The sequence below is a fragment of the Petaurus breviceps genome, unplaced genomic scaffold, assembly GCF_028583685.1.
Source record: "Petaurus breviceps papuanus isolate PSGF00001 unplaced genomic scaffold, PetGlider_PUasm1.0 37, whole genome shotgun sequence".
Classification (NCBI taxonomy): Eukaryota; Metazoa; Chordata; class Mammalia; order Diprotodontia; family Petauridae; genus Petaurus; species Petaurus breviceps.
Window position 1 is genome coordinate 29,043,119 of NW_027186296.1, and position 15,262 is coordinate 29,058,380.

Here is a 15,262-nt window from a genome sequence, read left to right on the forward strand (position 1 = left end):
ATTTTTTTCAAGATGACTGTTTAAACATTATAATTTGAAATAATTAACATATCTTCCTTGTGAGAAACATGCTTGTGGGGATCACAGATTTCCCAGCAGAGTGAGGGAGTTAGCTGGGATGAGCTTCCACTGTCCACTGCTTCCCTGGGTGCCCTTAGGAAGATTCATGTTATTTGCCCCTTAACACAGCAAACCCTTTCTCACTGAAAGAATTCAGAAAGAGAGTGGGCAGAGGAAGGCATTTATTAGGCTTCCCACAAGGAAGTGGGTGTAGAACACCCACACTGATGCTGAAACAGGAGTGAAGTTATACAGTTCTGTCCTTCCTGTTAGGGTTAGGGTTAGTTCAAATTCCTCTCTTTATTTCCCTACACTCTCTCATTATGCAGATTACATAAGCATGGTAGTGAGGATACTTGTGACCAGGTGTGACCTCTAGTGTCGGAACTATGTCACATGTCCACCTTTCAAGTTCCTCTTGGCACCGGGATGACCATTGGCTTAGTAAAATAAGATAATCAAGCATCCCCACAGCTATTGCTTATCTCCCAATAATGTTTGTGGGAGCAAAACAAGATACCATAATATCCCCTCTTACACTCCTATACTTTATTCTTAATTTTTTTTTTACTTAAAGCAGGAACAGCCAGCACAAGTAACTGCCTCTCCAGTAAGTGGAAGACAATCTGGGAGTAATGAACGTAAACGCAAAGAACCTCGGGAAAAAGACAAAGAAAAAGAAAAGGAGAAAAATAGTTGTGTCATTCTGTAACAGGTGTTGGATTCTGTTGGAGCCAAGTACTTGCCCTGAGAAACAAAACCATGGGATGAAAGGAAGAAAAACCGTTCCATACCGTCTGTGCCTGATTACCCAATGGATTTTGTTCACGTTTTAAAAGGAAGAAGTTGCTACTTAGTTACAATCAGATGCTCAGTGCACTCATTGTGAGCTGGAATTCCTTGTTACAAGTTGGAAGTGTCTGTATCATCGATCATGAAAAATACTGCACTTTGTAGCTGAACATGCAAATCATAGCAAGTTTTGTGTCATAGTGACATTTATTACTCATCAGTTAGTAAGCTATCTCATCTTCTGTTCTAACAATGAAAGAGATAATTGGTTTTATCAGGTTCCTTCCTGAAATCAAAATATTACCATAATAATTTAAAAAATTAATTTCCATAAATTTGTATTTATTACCAGGCCTAGATATGAAAGCATTATTGTCTGTAAGAAGCTAGACCTATTACTTCTTAAATGCTCAATGCTTCATATATTGGACTTAAAAAAAAAATCTACATGTATGTATTAGGACATTGTCACCATTGCCCCATAAACACCTCTTCTTAAAGAACATGTTCAATTTAGTTACAGTCTCTTTGAGGATTAAGAATGGAGCCTCATTTGATTAAAATGGGGAGAGGGTGGCCAGAATGAAGATCTATATTCCTTTTTCCCACAATAGACAACTGGGTATAATATTAACACTCTTATTTTGTCAAGATAGATAGAAATGATTTTATAGTTCTGTGGAAGTTTATTGTTTTGGTTTGGTTTAGCCTTTGTTATTATAGATAAATTGGACCACATAGTTCCTGTTTATTGACCATGTGATAAGCAACTAGTGGGAGAAAACTAGAATGTATAATAATAGTCTTATAGAAATGCAAATGTAGGATTCCAGAATTAACTAATATCTGCCTTTTTTCATAAAAACCTTGAACCTTAACACTAAGATTTATGTCCACTTGCCCATTTAAGCAAGTAAATAAAATATAAATATTTTTTTAAAATCATGACTAAATAAAAAGCACACTTCAGAATGGAATCTTGAGAGGTCCAGATACTCTTGTAGTCAGATGAAAAGGCACTCATTTGTAATATCACTGTCTTATTTTAGTCACTAGGTTAGAATTTTGGGAAACTTAGGTAGAAGCAATCAAATTTTCTAATTTATGGGAACCAAATAAATATATAATATCTAATAATCTTTATATAGGATACAGAAAAAGAATATTTGTTGAACTTTATTATGAGGGAATCATAAATTCTCCTGTATTTCCAGATAAAATTAAGAAAATAATTATCTTAATAGTCTTTTTGATAAGCTTTCTATGTAGCAGTTTGTTTTAGTCATTTTGGAAAAAATTGTTACTGCTCCAAAAAGTGTTGTGATTCCCGATCTAAACCTAAGTAAGTACATCTACTTAAGAATACCATAAATTGTTCTTAGCATCCATCTGGAAAATAACTTTTCTGGCTTGGGATAACGATAGACTGCTTAAAAGTAGTCTAGATTTTTAGTGATGACTCCTTTAGCTACTACCATCATCAAAAACCAAGTGTAATATAATTTCTTATAGAAAAAGTAGAATCTTATTTATGGGAGGAATAATTCTCTTAGACAAAATCCAGGGTCAAACTGAACTATTAGGTCCCTTTGTATTGCATATCTGTTGTGCATTACAAAGTTCACTGTACCTTCAACTTTGCTATACTAACATGAAGAGTTGAAGACCCTGTTTTGAATATAAAACTCTGATATACAGTATTTTTTTGGATCTCTTGATAACTGTTAACAATTACACATACATTGACAACTTAATAAAATGTATGACGTCATTCTCTGTAGAAGCAAACAGATTAACCTCCATCCCAATGCTGAAGCTGTCAAATATATGCTTGATACTAGACTAATGAACACCATGGTTTATTTTCTTTACCCAAAAGAGATCGTAACTGTGTTATATTGGAGTGACAAAAAAATTAAAAACAAGAAAATCTAATCTATAATGCAGATTTTGTCACAGTCGTGTACTTATACTTATTTATTGCTTTTGAAAAAATAAAGTGTAAAAGTTAATCATTATCTTCTAGTTCTTTCCAAAGATAATACTGCCATCCTACATTCCCATTGAAAAATTCATTTAAACCAGCACCGTTATTATCAGAGCAATCTCAATGTATAGTTTAAAAATACTGAAGATTTTAATGTATTTGTTAATACCACAGTTTTATATATAGTATTTCCAGGTCTTTCTTACATTCCTGAAATTCATTTTGCTGTATTAGGGCTAATAATGATAAAATGTTCTTTTTGATTAAAATAGTGAAGGGGGGAAATGTCCTGTGCCATTAAAAGACAAAACCAAAAAAAATAAACACCAGACCCCACTTTTCAGATATTTTTATTTCCCTTCAATGAAGAGGTTATCAAGAATTTCAGAGCAACTCTATTTTAATTTTCATATTTTGTATTTCTCTCCACAAATTATTAGTATTCAGACGTTGAGTTGTTAGTTTGGGTGTCTTTGGATTTGATAATTGTATATAGTAGCATTTTCCTGACAGCCTGAACTTGTAATGACTGAAATTCAATATCCTCTGACGGTTACATCTTAAGAGAAGTTAAAAGAATCTAAACACCTTAATTTGTGACACACACAGAGTCTATTCTGTGTGTAAGAAATCCTTATCACTGGCAAAAGAGGCAGGGCAGAGAATGGACACTGGAGCTGGCTGTCTTACCTGCAGACTTTCCTGTACTTAGCTCCTACCACTGTGTGATGCAATGCAGACAGACAGCAGTGCTTCTAGGTTTCATGTGTATGTTGCAAGCATTTAAATACACTTTACAGTTCTATCTCTAAGAATTCATTATATGTTTATGTATATATGTGCATACATACATGTGTATACACACATACATCTCTTTCACCTACAGGCAGAGAAGCTTAAGTCCAAACTGCAGCAAACATCATGATCCACTGGCTAATATTTATATTGATTACAATCCCTGCTTGGGAAGTGAACATTTGCATGTGAGAGAAGAGTATAGTTAGTGAGGCTTCAGTTTACAGCTAGGATTTGGAATGTATCTCTTTTCCCTGTTGCACATTCTGTGTCCTCAGCTGTTTGTCCTGTATTATGCACAGAACTCTTTCCTTTTAGTTTCAATTGCTCAAACTTGTTAATATTAAATTAGCTGGCTGATTGACATTAATTATTTCAAACTTAAAAGCCATAACATTATGTGAATTGTTTTGGTTCCAAGCATTTTGTTTGTGAGTGTGAATCAGAGTTCTATTCACCTAGAAGCAGAAGGCCTTATTGTGTAGGCAAGTTTAAGAAAATCTGTACAGGAAGTTGAACATAGATTAGGGAAAGAATGACAGTGGACTTAATTAAAGTGGTAATAGATGGAGCTGTCATAAAACTGCAGAAAAAGATTCATGATAGGAGAATTTCCAGAGCAGTCCTTAAGCAGTCCTAAGCTTTAGTAAAATACCTTTTGTACTGCCGTTCAAGTGCTTTGTTTTAACACTTTCCTATTCGATGTGCCAGGTCATTCAAAGCCCACAAAAAGGAAGGCTTATATGCTTTATATCAGAGTTCTCTGTTAGCCACACAGTAGCTTAATCAAAAATCTGATGTAGAACTTGCTAGTATCTGATATAATTTAATGAGCCACCCAAGGTATCTGTACAGTTTTGTACTAGAGAAAGAGTAGTTTAGTCTTTAATGGAGCTGGAAATCTAGAGTTATGAAGTGTTTTGGTTCTGAAGGTAGCCTTCTACCTTTCTTTGGTCAAATAGATAAACTTCCTGTGCCTCAGTTTTAATCTGTAAATGAAAACAATCCTTGTTTGTCTTTTGGACCTGTGAATAAATGGCACAGTTATAAGCACAAGGTATTATTTATAGTAGTCACATGTATTGTACACTTTTAACTGAAGTGCTTTTTGAGAACCATTTTCCAATCAACTATGTAATTTTGGAGTAAAATTGCTTGCTGAAAGATTTGTTTCCAGGTCAGCTTTTTTGTGTAGTCATATGTGTTGTATTATCTTCTCTTGTTAAAATGTGGCATCTCCCTAAAGTATTTTTCAGAATGCTTTTTTATACTGTGATAGGTGCAATGAGAGATTGGTCCTATCAAAACAGGAGCCTCTGGTGGAAAACATTTAGCAACCTATTTTTTATTCAAATCTTTCATAGATTAAAAAAAAATTGTGTATACCTGCTGCCCAATGGAATAAAGTCATCAAGATGCAAGTATATGTATACAAATTTTCGTATAAATGGAAAGGCAAACATCTCTCTCCACGTAGAATCCTTTGGGGATTTGTCCACCCCTTATTCTTCGTGTGTTCTGATTCTGACTGGTATTTCTGATGATTGGTGTAAAATTATATTTAATAAAGTATGGTTAAATTCTTGGGGTTTTTTTAAGTGACTGCAGATAGAAAAACATTAATGGAATCTGATAATTCTTGCTTAATCTTTTAATTGGGCCAAAGAAGTCATCATTTAGTGAATTTCTGAGCTAAAATTTGGTTTTCTTTAGCTGTTATACAAAATTATAATTTGATATCCTAATGTGAATCCTGCTATTGATGCTAGTTAAATAGCATCATTAGAAATGCTGGAAAAAAAACTTAAATTATAAAGGGGCATAGGTGTTTAAAACACATATCTATATCTACATAAATACCATATTGTAGTCTGCTCTATTTGTCCACGATGAGAAATACAATAGTAATGTTTGTTTAGATAGGAGTTAACATTATATGTTCTTTACCAAAGAAGTAAGATGACTTTCTGTAAGTAGCTCTAATAAAAATATTTTTAATTAGAGACTATTTGATCAAAACAAAACTTCTGAACATATTGTGGTGACTGAGTGATCTAGGATGAAAAACACTGGACCAAATTGTTGGGCATTAGCATTTTTAGTTTAAATCTGAGTACTGATTCAAATTAATGCATCATTTCTTTAATACTGATATTGCTTTTGATAGCAACTTGGATTTAAATAGAACCATTTCTTTCAACATCTTATTTCTAAGTAGTCTGTGTCCCTTCTCATCATAAATTAGACTCAGAAACAAAGTAAGAGTTACAGGATTTCAAATTTAAAATCAGGCTCATAACTTTTCTATTATCCTGAAAAGTGATATACACCTACAAGGGCTTTGTACCCTGCTGCTATAGGTAGGTAATTCAAATACTAGTGCAAGAGTATAAAGTTTAAGCATTTAACCACTCTCTCCATGGACAAAAAATACAGTGTTGTTTTACTCAAATAAGGTGCACAATTAATAGTAAATATTTCTATTGCATCATAAATTAATACTGTTTCTATAACTATCTTGGAGTTCTTTCAGTTAACAGCAAACTTTATATTCATCTTCACTATAAAAAAAACTGCTTTTTAATCAGGGATGATGCTGTCTTTATCTTAAAGGTAGGGGAAAATGTGGTAATTTTTTTTGCAAATTGATCCTAGTTTGTTTGATTTGTGGGGCTATTTTTTTGCTTTTAAATTTAAAGGTAAAAGAAGAAAACTGTTACAAGTTTTTATTTCATTTTCGTTTTGGATTTGCTTTGTTTTTTTTAACACTTTTTAAACTCCAGGGTTCAAAGAGGCAATCAGTCTTGGGGCACAGTAGCTAGAGTATTTCCCTCTAAGTATTCTGATTAATGGAATATATTTTAAGACTGACTGTCATTAATGTGTGGACACTCCACAGTGTAAACTACAGTTTTAGTAAATTCAGTTTTGTTATATGAAATAACCACTTTGTTTTCATGTGTGTGACCCAATTCCCCAGGCCCTACAGTAGATAATGTGATTTATGATTCAGCAAGATGCTAGTGTTTATTCAAGAAATCAGATTTACCCACAAAGGTCTATCCTTAAATCTTTGAAATTCAAAGACAAACTAGTTTGTTTCAAGTTTTTTCTTCTGCAAGACACTTGGAAATTTGCTGTGGCACACTTTTAAGTACAAGATAGGATAGGGTAAAGAACTAGTGAGGGATGGAGTGAAAAAGGTACAGTTGCATTTTTTTTTCTCCCACTTCTCTGCTCAGTTCATTTATATCAAGAAATTTCAATGATATAACAAGGAGAGGGGGAGGGTGGCTTTCTGGTACACAAGCCACCACACATTTCTCAAAGATGTTAGAATTTACGTTTGGGTCAAAATAACCATTTATTGTTCATCCCTTAACAGCTCCTCTCTTAGTTTCTCCAAAACCCTGACCCATACTTCTGAAACGTCTGCTTGGAATTTCTTTCAACTAGCTGTAATCTCAATTAAATTTTACAAAGTAGCAACCCCAAAGATAACCCATAGGAAGGAGCTTTCTCTGAATTAAAGTTTCAGAGTATCTCTCAAAGTTTAACTTAAGTTCTGACAGAATTTTACTGTTCTAAATGTTAATTGTTCTAAAAACTACATCAGACTAAAATGAATTATAGTAAATGTTTTGCTTTTCCAAAAAGCTTCAAGCATATTCCTTTTTTTTAAGGCATATTGGACACAAATTGGAAAGTATAAAATCATAACTCCTATGACTGCAAGAATTATTCAGTATTGGAACTTAATTTCATGTTTACTGTTTGTAACAAAGATAGTGTCATTGTTAGATAAAATGTTGGATGTTTTGTAAATATAACTTAAAATTGTAACCAGTGAATAATATCCTTAGTATTTTTTATTATAGATTATATTTTATTTCAATAAACTTTGATATTCAGACCAAGCAGTCTTTGTGCTATATACATAACTCCCTGTCAAGTACCTAGTTTTAGACTTCTTTGCACTCTGGTTTCTCTGTTTTTTTGCTGACTGTCATGTAAGAACTTAGTACTCTTATTATAGTTCTGTGTCCATCATCTGGGAGTAGACAAGACAATACATATACACAGGATATGAGGATCACAAATAAGAGTGGAAAAAATCATGTGGATCCAGTTAGCCTCTTACTTTCCCAGAGGCCCCTGGAATCAGGATATTCTAGCACCAAGACCTGAGTTACCATTTTATCAGCCCTAGCATTTCTGAAGCCCCAGCATCTATTGTCCATTCTCTGCAAAATTTCAACTCCATAGCTATATTTAGGGTGATCTTTTTGTCTCCCCCTTTTTAAGTATTTAATTTCAAAGGAAATTAGGAGAATTCTTAGCATAAATTATCCTAATTTACTGTGATTCTTTTTTTGGACATGTTATATCAAAAGCCTCTTGATCCTGTAAGAATTTTCTATGTCAAAAACAATGAATGATTAAATTAATACATCAGCAAACAACTCTGTAACTGCAGTGGTGGGTTTGTAATAGGGCACACATACATTTTGTCTGAGGAACAGAGAACCCAGAAGACTGACCTTGTAAGGAGTTAATAAGGAATTACCTTTTCATCAGGATGAATCCCTCCTGAAGTAAATTTTAGTACAGGAAGTTTAATGCTACAGTCAGGAACTAAAATCACATGAATTTCAATTTATTCAAAAGATCTGTATCATAGTCATATCACTGGTGTCATTTTAACAATGGCTCACTGATATCGAGGTAGTCAGATTTTCCTTTTGGTGTTTAAGTTGTGTAGGTAATGGATGGGATGCAAAGACCATCTAAGTTAATTTTATATATATATATTTCACTTCCCCCTCAGCTGTAGATTTGAGCAAAAGTATAGACAGTGTCTGGTACTCCCAGCTTCCCCTTCTAGGCACTTCATCCTACCGCCATGCCAGCAGTAGGACCAGATGTCCACTTCCCTCCTGTTTTACCTTTCCTCTGACCCTCCTGCCATCATCAGAATTGCCCTTTTAGGTTTCATACTATTTCCCTTGTCTCCTATGGGGACAAGTTCCATGAGGCACAGGGTAGATTGTTGCTTCAGTGTAGCACATCAGAAGTGGAATTTGAACCCAAGTCAACTCCAAGTCCACAATACACAATAGCCCCTCTCAACAATGACGTATTACAGGTTGTCACCAAAAATTAGGAAGTTTGCTTATTAACCTGTAAGAATGCTCAGAATTATGAGGACAACCTAGATACCTAGTAGCTTGCCTGCAGTGTTCTTAACAGGTGCAAATCTTAGCTAAGTAAGTGACTTTCACTGGTTGAATTGAATCTACCCTAAATGCAGGATTCCAGGTTTCTGCCATCACTCAGCACCCTGACAATTTCAGCTCTCTCCTGACCCTTCAACCCTCTCCTAACATTTTTTTTAATATTTAATTTTGTATTATTCTGAAATTGACAAACACCATCAACCTTGAACTTTGCCATATGCAAAGAAGAGAAAAAGTGGATTATCTATGAAACCACAAATCTCATTACAGCTTTTTTCATAGCTTATAATAATCGCATAAGCTGAGTTGCTTGTCTCTTCATTTCTGAATCTCCTTCTGATCTCGTGTATTTTTTAAAAACTTCACTGATGCTCTTTTCCTCATTTTTTTTTTCTGATTCTGGCTATCAGTAGCCACGCTTGCCCCCAATTCTCCACCTCTCAACCCCCAAAAGAAATCCCTCCTTGTAACAAACTGGCATAGTCAAGGAAAACAAATTCACATATTGGTCATATCTGAAAATGTATGTCTCACTCTGAACCTTGAGTCCATCAACTTTGTCAAGAGATGGGAATTATGCCTCATGATCAGTCTACAGGAGTCATGGTTGGCCATTGTATTGATCAGGTGTGAATATTTGCCAGGGTCCAAAAATTCTATATTTCTACTAGTTGAGATCCAGAGGAAACCTTCACGTTGTGTTAAGCCATTATCAAAATTTCTTTAAACCTGATTTAAACACATATTGAAATAGATGTTACTGATTTGGAGTTCATAGGATCATAGTGTGGGAAAATTTGATTGCATTATTTGAACTGAGGTCTGTGTGGCATTGTAATGGGAATGCAAATTTGCATTCCCATTACAGGCATAGAAACCAGATCTGATTAAAAAGTAGGTTTTACTTTAGGTGAAATCTGGCCAGACAGATCTCAGTGGAGGTGGACCCCCTTCATCTAGATTGCCCTAGGAAGGGGTGGTCTAAGTGATCAGAATAATTTCCCTGGCACCTCATTAGAATAGGCCCACCTCTCATTATATCCATTCTTCTCACTAATTGCTAACTAATCAAAGTTGGATTGCCATCTTCAGGAATAGGAATATCACTGTTCAGAAGGCATATAAGGGTCAATAGGCTGCCATGATCTTTGTTTATGAGAAATAGCCACATGACCAATCCTTTCATTAATAACTTGCTAGCCATAATAAACTGATTACCGTGTTTCCCCGATAATAAGACTTATCCCGAAAATAAGCCCTCCCATTACTGTGTAAGATTCCTCTAAAAATAAGCCCTCCCCCGAAAATAAGCCCTATTGAGATTGCTACTGTAGTGAAGGTGATCCCCTGTGCTACACTCTACAAGTACCCTCTGTATGCACCGTCCCCCCCCCCCTGTGAAACGCACGCCACGCTCCGAGCTGCATCCAATCAGAGCTGCAGCAGTGAGCGCGTCATCCTGTTCTTCCCCAGTGATTTGCTTATTGAATAAAGGTACATTTTTTTGTTCACATTTACCTGTTTATTAAAATTGCTGTCAATGTTCATTAAAATAAGCCCTCTGGTGTTTTTCTGTCCAAAAAATTAATAAGACAGTGTCTTATTATAGGGGAAACACGGTACTTACTCAGAAGTTGTCTCTCAGACTTTTTATATATCAGTACTGCAATGCATGATGACCAAGTGTCCCATCAAATGTTTCTTATAGCTCCTGTTTATATGCTAAAACCCATTCTATTAACTCTACTTTGCCTCTCCAAGAAATACCTGTGAATCTCTTATTTAGCTACACTTTTTTTTCCTTCTTCTGTGTTCATTTATACCAAGTATTTCAATTGTTTTGAGAAAACTCCTATAGCAATATATCTGTGCATTGGTCATTGGACAAGGATTCCACATTTAAAATACCATATTTGAAGTGTTTGTGTGATTCTTAGCTCCTTCTGCCTTCTTTGCCACCACTCTGGAAAAGAAGACCACATAGGGTTTAGAATATTTTAAAATTTTAGTTCCATGGATTTCCTGGGCAAGGTTGTTTTTTTTTTCATTACTAGTTGGATGACTGACACTCATGTATCTCCATGTTCCTCAAAAAATAAACTCAATCCGTTTTCAGGGCCATCATTGAAGCCCTTCCAGCATGGCAGAAGCTTCCTGAGCTTGTGATCCACTGGTATAACCTTTGAGAACTCAGGGTGACCTCCAAAGTTAATATTACATCAGAAGGGAATTTGTGAAGGTAGATAAATATAAAGATATCAATTTCAACTAATTTATTTATGAGTTACATGTGATTTAAAAGAGTAATAAAAACATAATTGTAATATGATATTTAAGTATAAAAAAGTAAATCTAATAGACTAGATGTGCTAGTAGATGAATTACACATATATGATAGAGCAAAGGCAGTTTTGACACAGTGGATGTGTTGGCTGCTTGTAAAGAGGAAGATCTGACTTTGAGAGTGATCAACTAACTAGAAAATGGACATTAATTCAATGTTGGTGAAGGAATAAGCCATCAAGTTCTATATGTTGTATGTACTTAAATATGTACATGACAGGGAGATAGAGGAAAACCCAGTGGTTGTGGTCTCAGAGAATATGGGTTCAAATTCTGCCTTTGATGTTTACTACCTGTGACTGAGCAGCTCACTTAAGTTCCCTGGACCTCAGTTTCCTTATCTGTAAAACAAGTCAACTGAATTAGATAGCTTCTGAGGTCTCTTCCAGCTCCGTTCCTATGGTCCTGTTGTTTCCCTGGATCAAATAGTAACAACTGTAATAACAGTGATAATAGTAATAATAAAAGTAAGATTTGTTGAGGGCAAGGACTGTTTCATTTTTCTTTTGAATTCCCAGTGCCTAGCACAGTCACTGGTTCATTGTAGGAACTTAATAAATGTTTTATTGATTTTCTAGACAGAATAACACATTCAAGAATAGCTTGCCTGCAAAGATGATTCCATGGGATGGGTACTATATAACTAGGAAGATGCTTAATCATGTCACCTATTAAATAGTCTGTGTAAAAAATGCATAAGCCCATTCGCATCAGAGATGGACTTCCAGCTGTCAAAACAATTTACTTCCTGGGAAAATGTGGAAGAAAAAAAATCATGCATTGTGGAAGCATATTGAATAATCCTTTTCATTTCAATTGGAAATATTCAGAAATAAACATTTATCCGATCTAAAGTCCTTACCTGAAAGAAGGAAATTTCTCAGGAAACAATACCCTTTGTAAAAATCTTTTTTCAGGGACAGAGGTAAGATGGTGGAGAGAAGGCAAAGCCTCTCCTGAGCTCTCCCCCAAAGACCTTTAAGTAACACCCTAAAACAAATCCTGGCGTGAGAATCCACAAAAAGACAGGGTGAAACAATTTTCCAGTCCAAGACAACCTAAAAGTTTGGCAGGAAAGGTCTGTTGCACTGGGGTGAGAGTGGAACACAGTCCAGTGCAGTCTGGGCCAGCACAGACCAGGCCCCAACACACCAGAAGCAGAACTTAAGAGTGAATGAATCAGCAGCTGCAGAAGCTGCTTCCATAGCCCTCAACCCACAGATGGTAAGGGGGTCAAAAAGCTGATCAGAAAGAGATTAAAGAGATCTCTTTCTGCAGCCATCTTGGATCCGTGTTCCTCTCACAAAATGCCCGGTGAAGCGACAGAAACCGTCCCCGCCACAGAGCAAGAGTTGCCACAGCCCCAGGCTGAGACAGGGTCTGGAACAGAATCTGACAGTGATGAATCAGTACCAGAGCTTGAGTAACAGGATTCTACACAGGCAACCACGCAATAAGCCCAGCTGGCAGCAGCCACTGCGATCGATAAGGAACCAGTGAGCAAAGCAAAACAGAGTTGAAGTGAAAAGAAAGCATGAAAGGCTATGTCCAAACTGGGACTTAGGCAAGTGACAGGGGTTACTAGAGTCACCATCCGGAAATCCAAGAATATCCTCTTTGTAATCACAAAGCCAGATGTCTACAAGAGCCCAGCTTCAGATACCTAGTCTTTGGGGAAGCCAAGATTGAGGATCTCTCTCAGCAGGCATAGCTAGCTGCTGCTGAAAAATTCAAAGTTCAGGGTGAAGCTGTTTCAAACACACAGAAAAAAAACACAAACTCCAACTGTACAAGAACAAAGTGAAGAGGAAGAAGTTGATGAAACAGGTGTGCATGTTAAAGACATAGAATTGGTCATGTCCCAAGCAAATGTATCCAGAGCAAAGGTTGTCCGAGCACTAAAGAACAACAGTAATGATATTGTAAATGCAATTATGGAATTAATGATGTAACAATCTGGAGACAAAGACATTTTTTTCAGTGTTTCAGAGAAGATTAAATGCAACCTGATTTGAAATTTATAAGAAAGAGATTAAAGGAGTTTCTTTGATGGCACTGAGGGCAGAATTCTATTGCTTTCCTAATGCTTAGATATGGATCGCAGTCTTGGGTGGCAGTCCCAGGGTGAGGAGCAATAACATGGCAAAGCTTGCAACTTCAATGGAGCAGGGACTCTCATGATAGTCCCAGGGCAGAAAAAAAGTGCTGATGGTAGATCAGAGCACAGACCAGAAGAGTAATAAACACACTTCTCCTTAGATAATACCACCTTGGAAAAACTGAAAACAGCTGCACAAAAGCCCTGAAGGGAAGTACAGTACCATTTTATCAAAGGGTTAAAAGTCAAGAAACAGACTAGGAAAATGAGTAAACAGAAAATAATTCTGATCATAGAAAGTTACTATGGTGACAAGAAAGATCAAAACACACACTCAAAAGAAGACAACAAAGTTAAAATTCCTACAACCAAAGACTCCAAGAAAAATATGAATTGGTCTCAGGCCATTTGTAGCGGCAAGCACCCCAGCATCCCCAGGGTGTCTGCCCACACAGGTTCTTGGATCTGCTTTGATAAAGGTAAGCAACTCAAAATGGGTTAACAAACTTCCTTTAATCAGTCAAACATATATTGTTTACCTAGTTCAGGGGAAAAAGGTCAGCACACTGAACTTCAGAGTATACAGGCAGAATTATCAAGACAGAGAAACAGATCAAGTAGAGAGATTTCCAAACTGTCCAACCATTACATCCATACCAAATCAACATCTGGGTTTCAACATCTGGGTTATTCAAAGCCGAGGGGGGTCTCTCAACAACGGCTTCCCAGAATCCAGATCAAATCACAGAACACTTCTCAAAGTGAGCCCCAAAACAAAGCTACACATCAGGGCTTATATAGCCTCCTCCTGGCTCAGAGAATGTAACAACCTTATTGACTCACTGGCCAATCAAGAAGTATCTACTGAAAAACAAGCCTCCCACCCCAGGCTCCAGGTGCACTTTAGCCTAGGGGCAGGGAAGATCTTTAAATTTACATTTCCATTACACCATTCAAGAGCTCAAAAAGTATTTTAAAAATCAAATAAGAAAGGTAGATGAAAAATTGGAAGGAGAAATGAGAGGCAAAAAAAAAAATTATGAAAAAAAGTCAACAAATTGGTAAAGGAGACACACATTAAAATACTAAGAAAATGACATCTTAAAAAACAGAATAGGTCAAATAGTAAAAGAGGTACAAAACTCCATCGAGGAGAAGAATGCCTTGAAAAATAAAACAGTCAGAGGCGGCTAGGTGGCGCAGTGAATAGAGCACCTGCCCTGGAATCAGGACCTGAGTTCAAATCTAGCCTCAGACACTTAATACTTACTATGTGACCTTGGGCAAGTCACTGAATCCCAATTACCTGCCTTCCCACCTCCAAAAAAAAAAAAAAAGAAAAGTAGAACAGACAAATAGAAAAAAGATATACAGAAATTCACAAAAGGGAACTGCTTAAAAAGAATTGACCAAATAGAAAAAGAAATGCAAAAATTCACTGAAGAAAAAACTCATTAAAAAACCATTAAAAAACAGAATTAGTTAAATGGAAAAGAGGGTACAAAACCTCACTGAAGAAAATAATTCCTTAAAAATTAGATCCAACAATATCACTACTAGGTCTGTATTACAAACAGATCATAAAAATGGGAAAAGGACCCACATGTACAAAAATATTTATAGCAGCTCTTTTTTGTGGTGGCAAAGAATTGGAAATCGAGGGGATGCCCATCAATTGGGGAATGGCTAAACAAGTTGTGGTATATGAATGTAATGGAATACTATTGTGCTGTAAGAAATGAACAGGCAGACTTCAGAGAAACATAAAAAGAATTATATGAACTGATTCTGAGCGAAGCGAAGCAGAACCAGGAGAACATTTTACACAGTAACAGTCACAGTGTACAAGGACTGATTTTAATAGACTTAGTTAGCCCTTCTCAGCAATGCAAGAACCTAAAACAATTCCTAAGGACACATGATGGAAAATGCCAGCCTCATCCAGAGAAA

At 36.0% G+C, this 15,262-nt stretch overlaps 1 protein-coding gene and 1 pseudogene across 5 annotated transcripts in view; both read left to right on the plus strand.

Annotated features, from left to right (window-relative positions):
• Positions 1-7,551, plus strand: part of MINDY2 (MINDY lysine 48 deubiquitinase 2) — a 122,555-nt gene extending 115,004 nt beyond the window's left edge. For 3 of the 5 annotated variants that reach the window (XM_069098153.1, XM_069098156.1, XM_069098155.1), the window contains one exon: positions 638-7,551. In XM_069098153.1, coding sequence (XP_068954254.1) covers positions 638-772 — 135 coding nt within the window. In that variant the 3' untranslated portion in view covers positions 773-7,551. The remainder of the gene's footprint in view (positions 1-637) is intronic. The other 2 variants (XM_069098154.1, XM_069098157.1) reach the window with 1 other exon arrangement.
• Positions 7,552-12,446: 4,895 nt separating this feature from the next.
• On the plus strand, positions 12,447-13,255 carry LOC138168514 (nascent polypeptide-associated complex subunit alpha pseudogene; annotated as a pseudogene).
• The last annotated feature ends 2,007 nt before the right edge of the window (positions 13,256-15,262 follow it).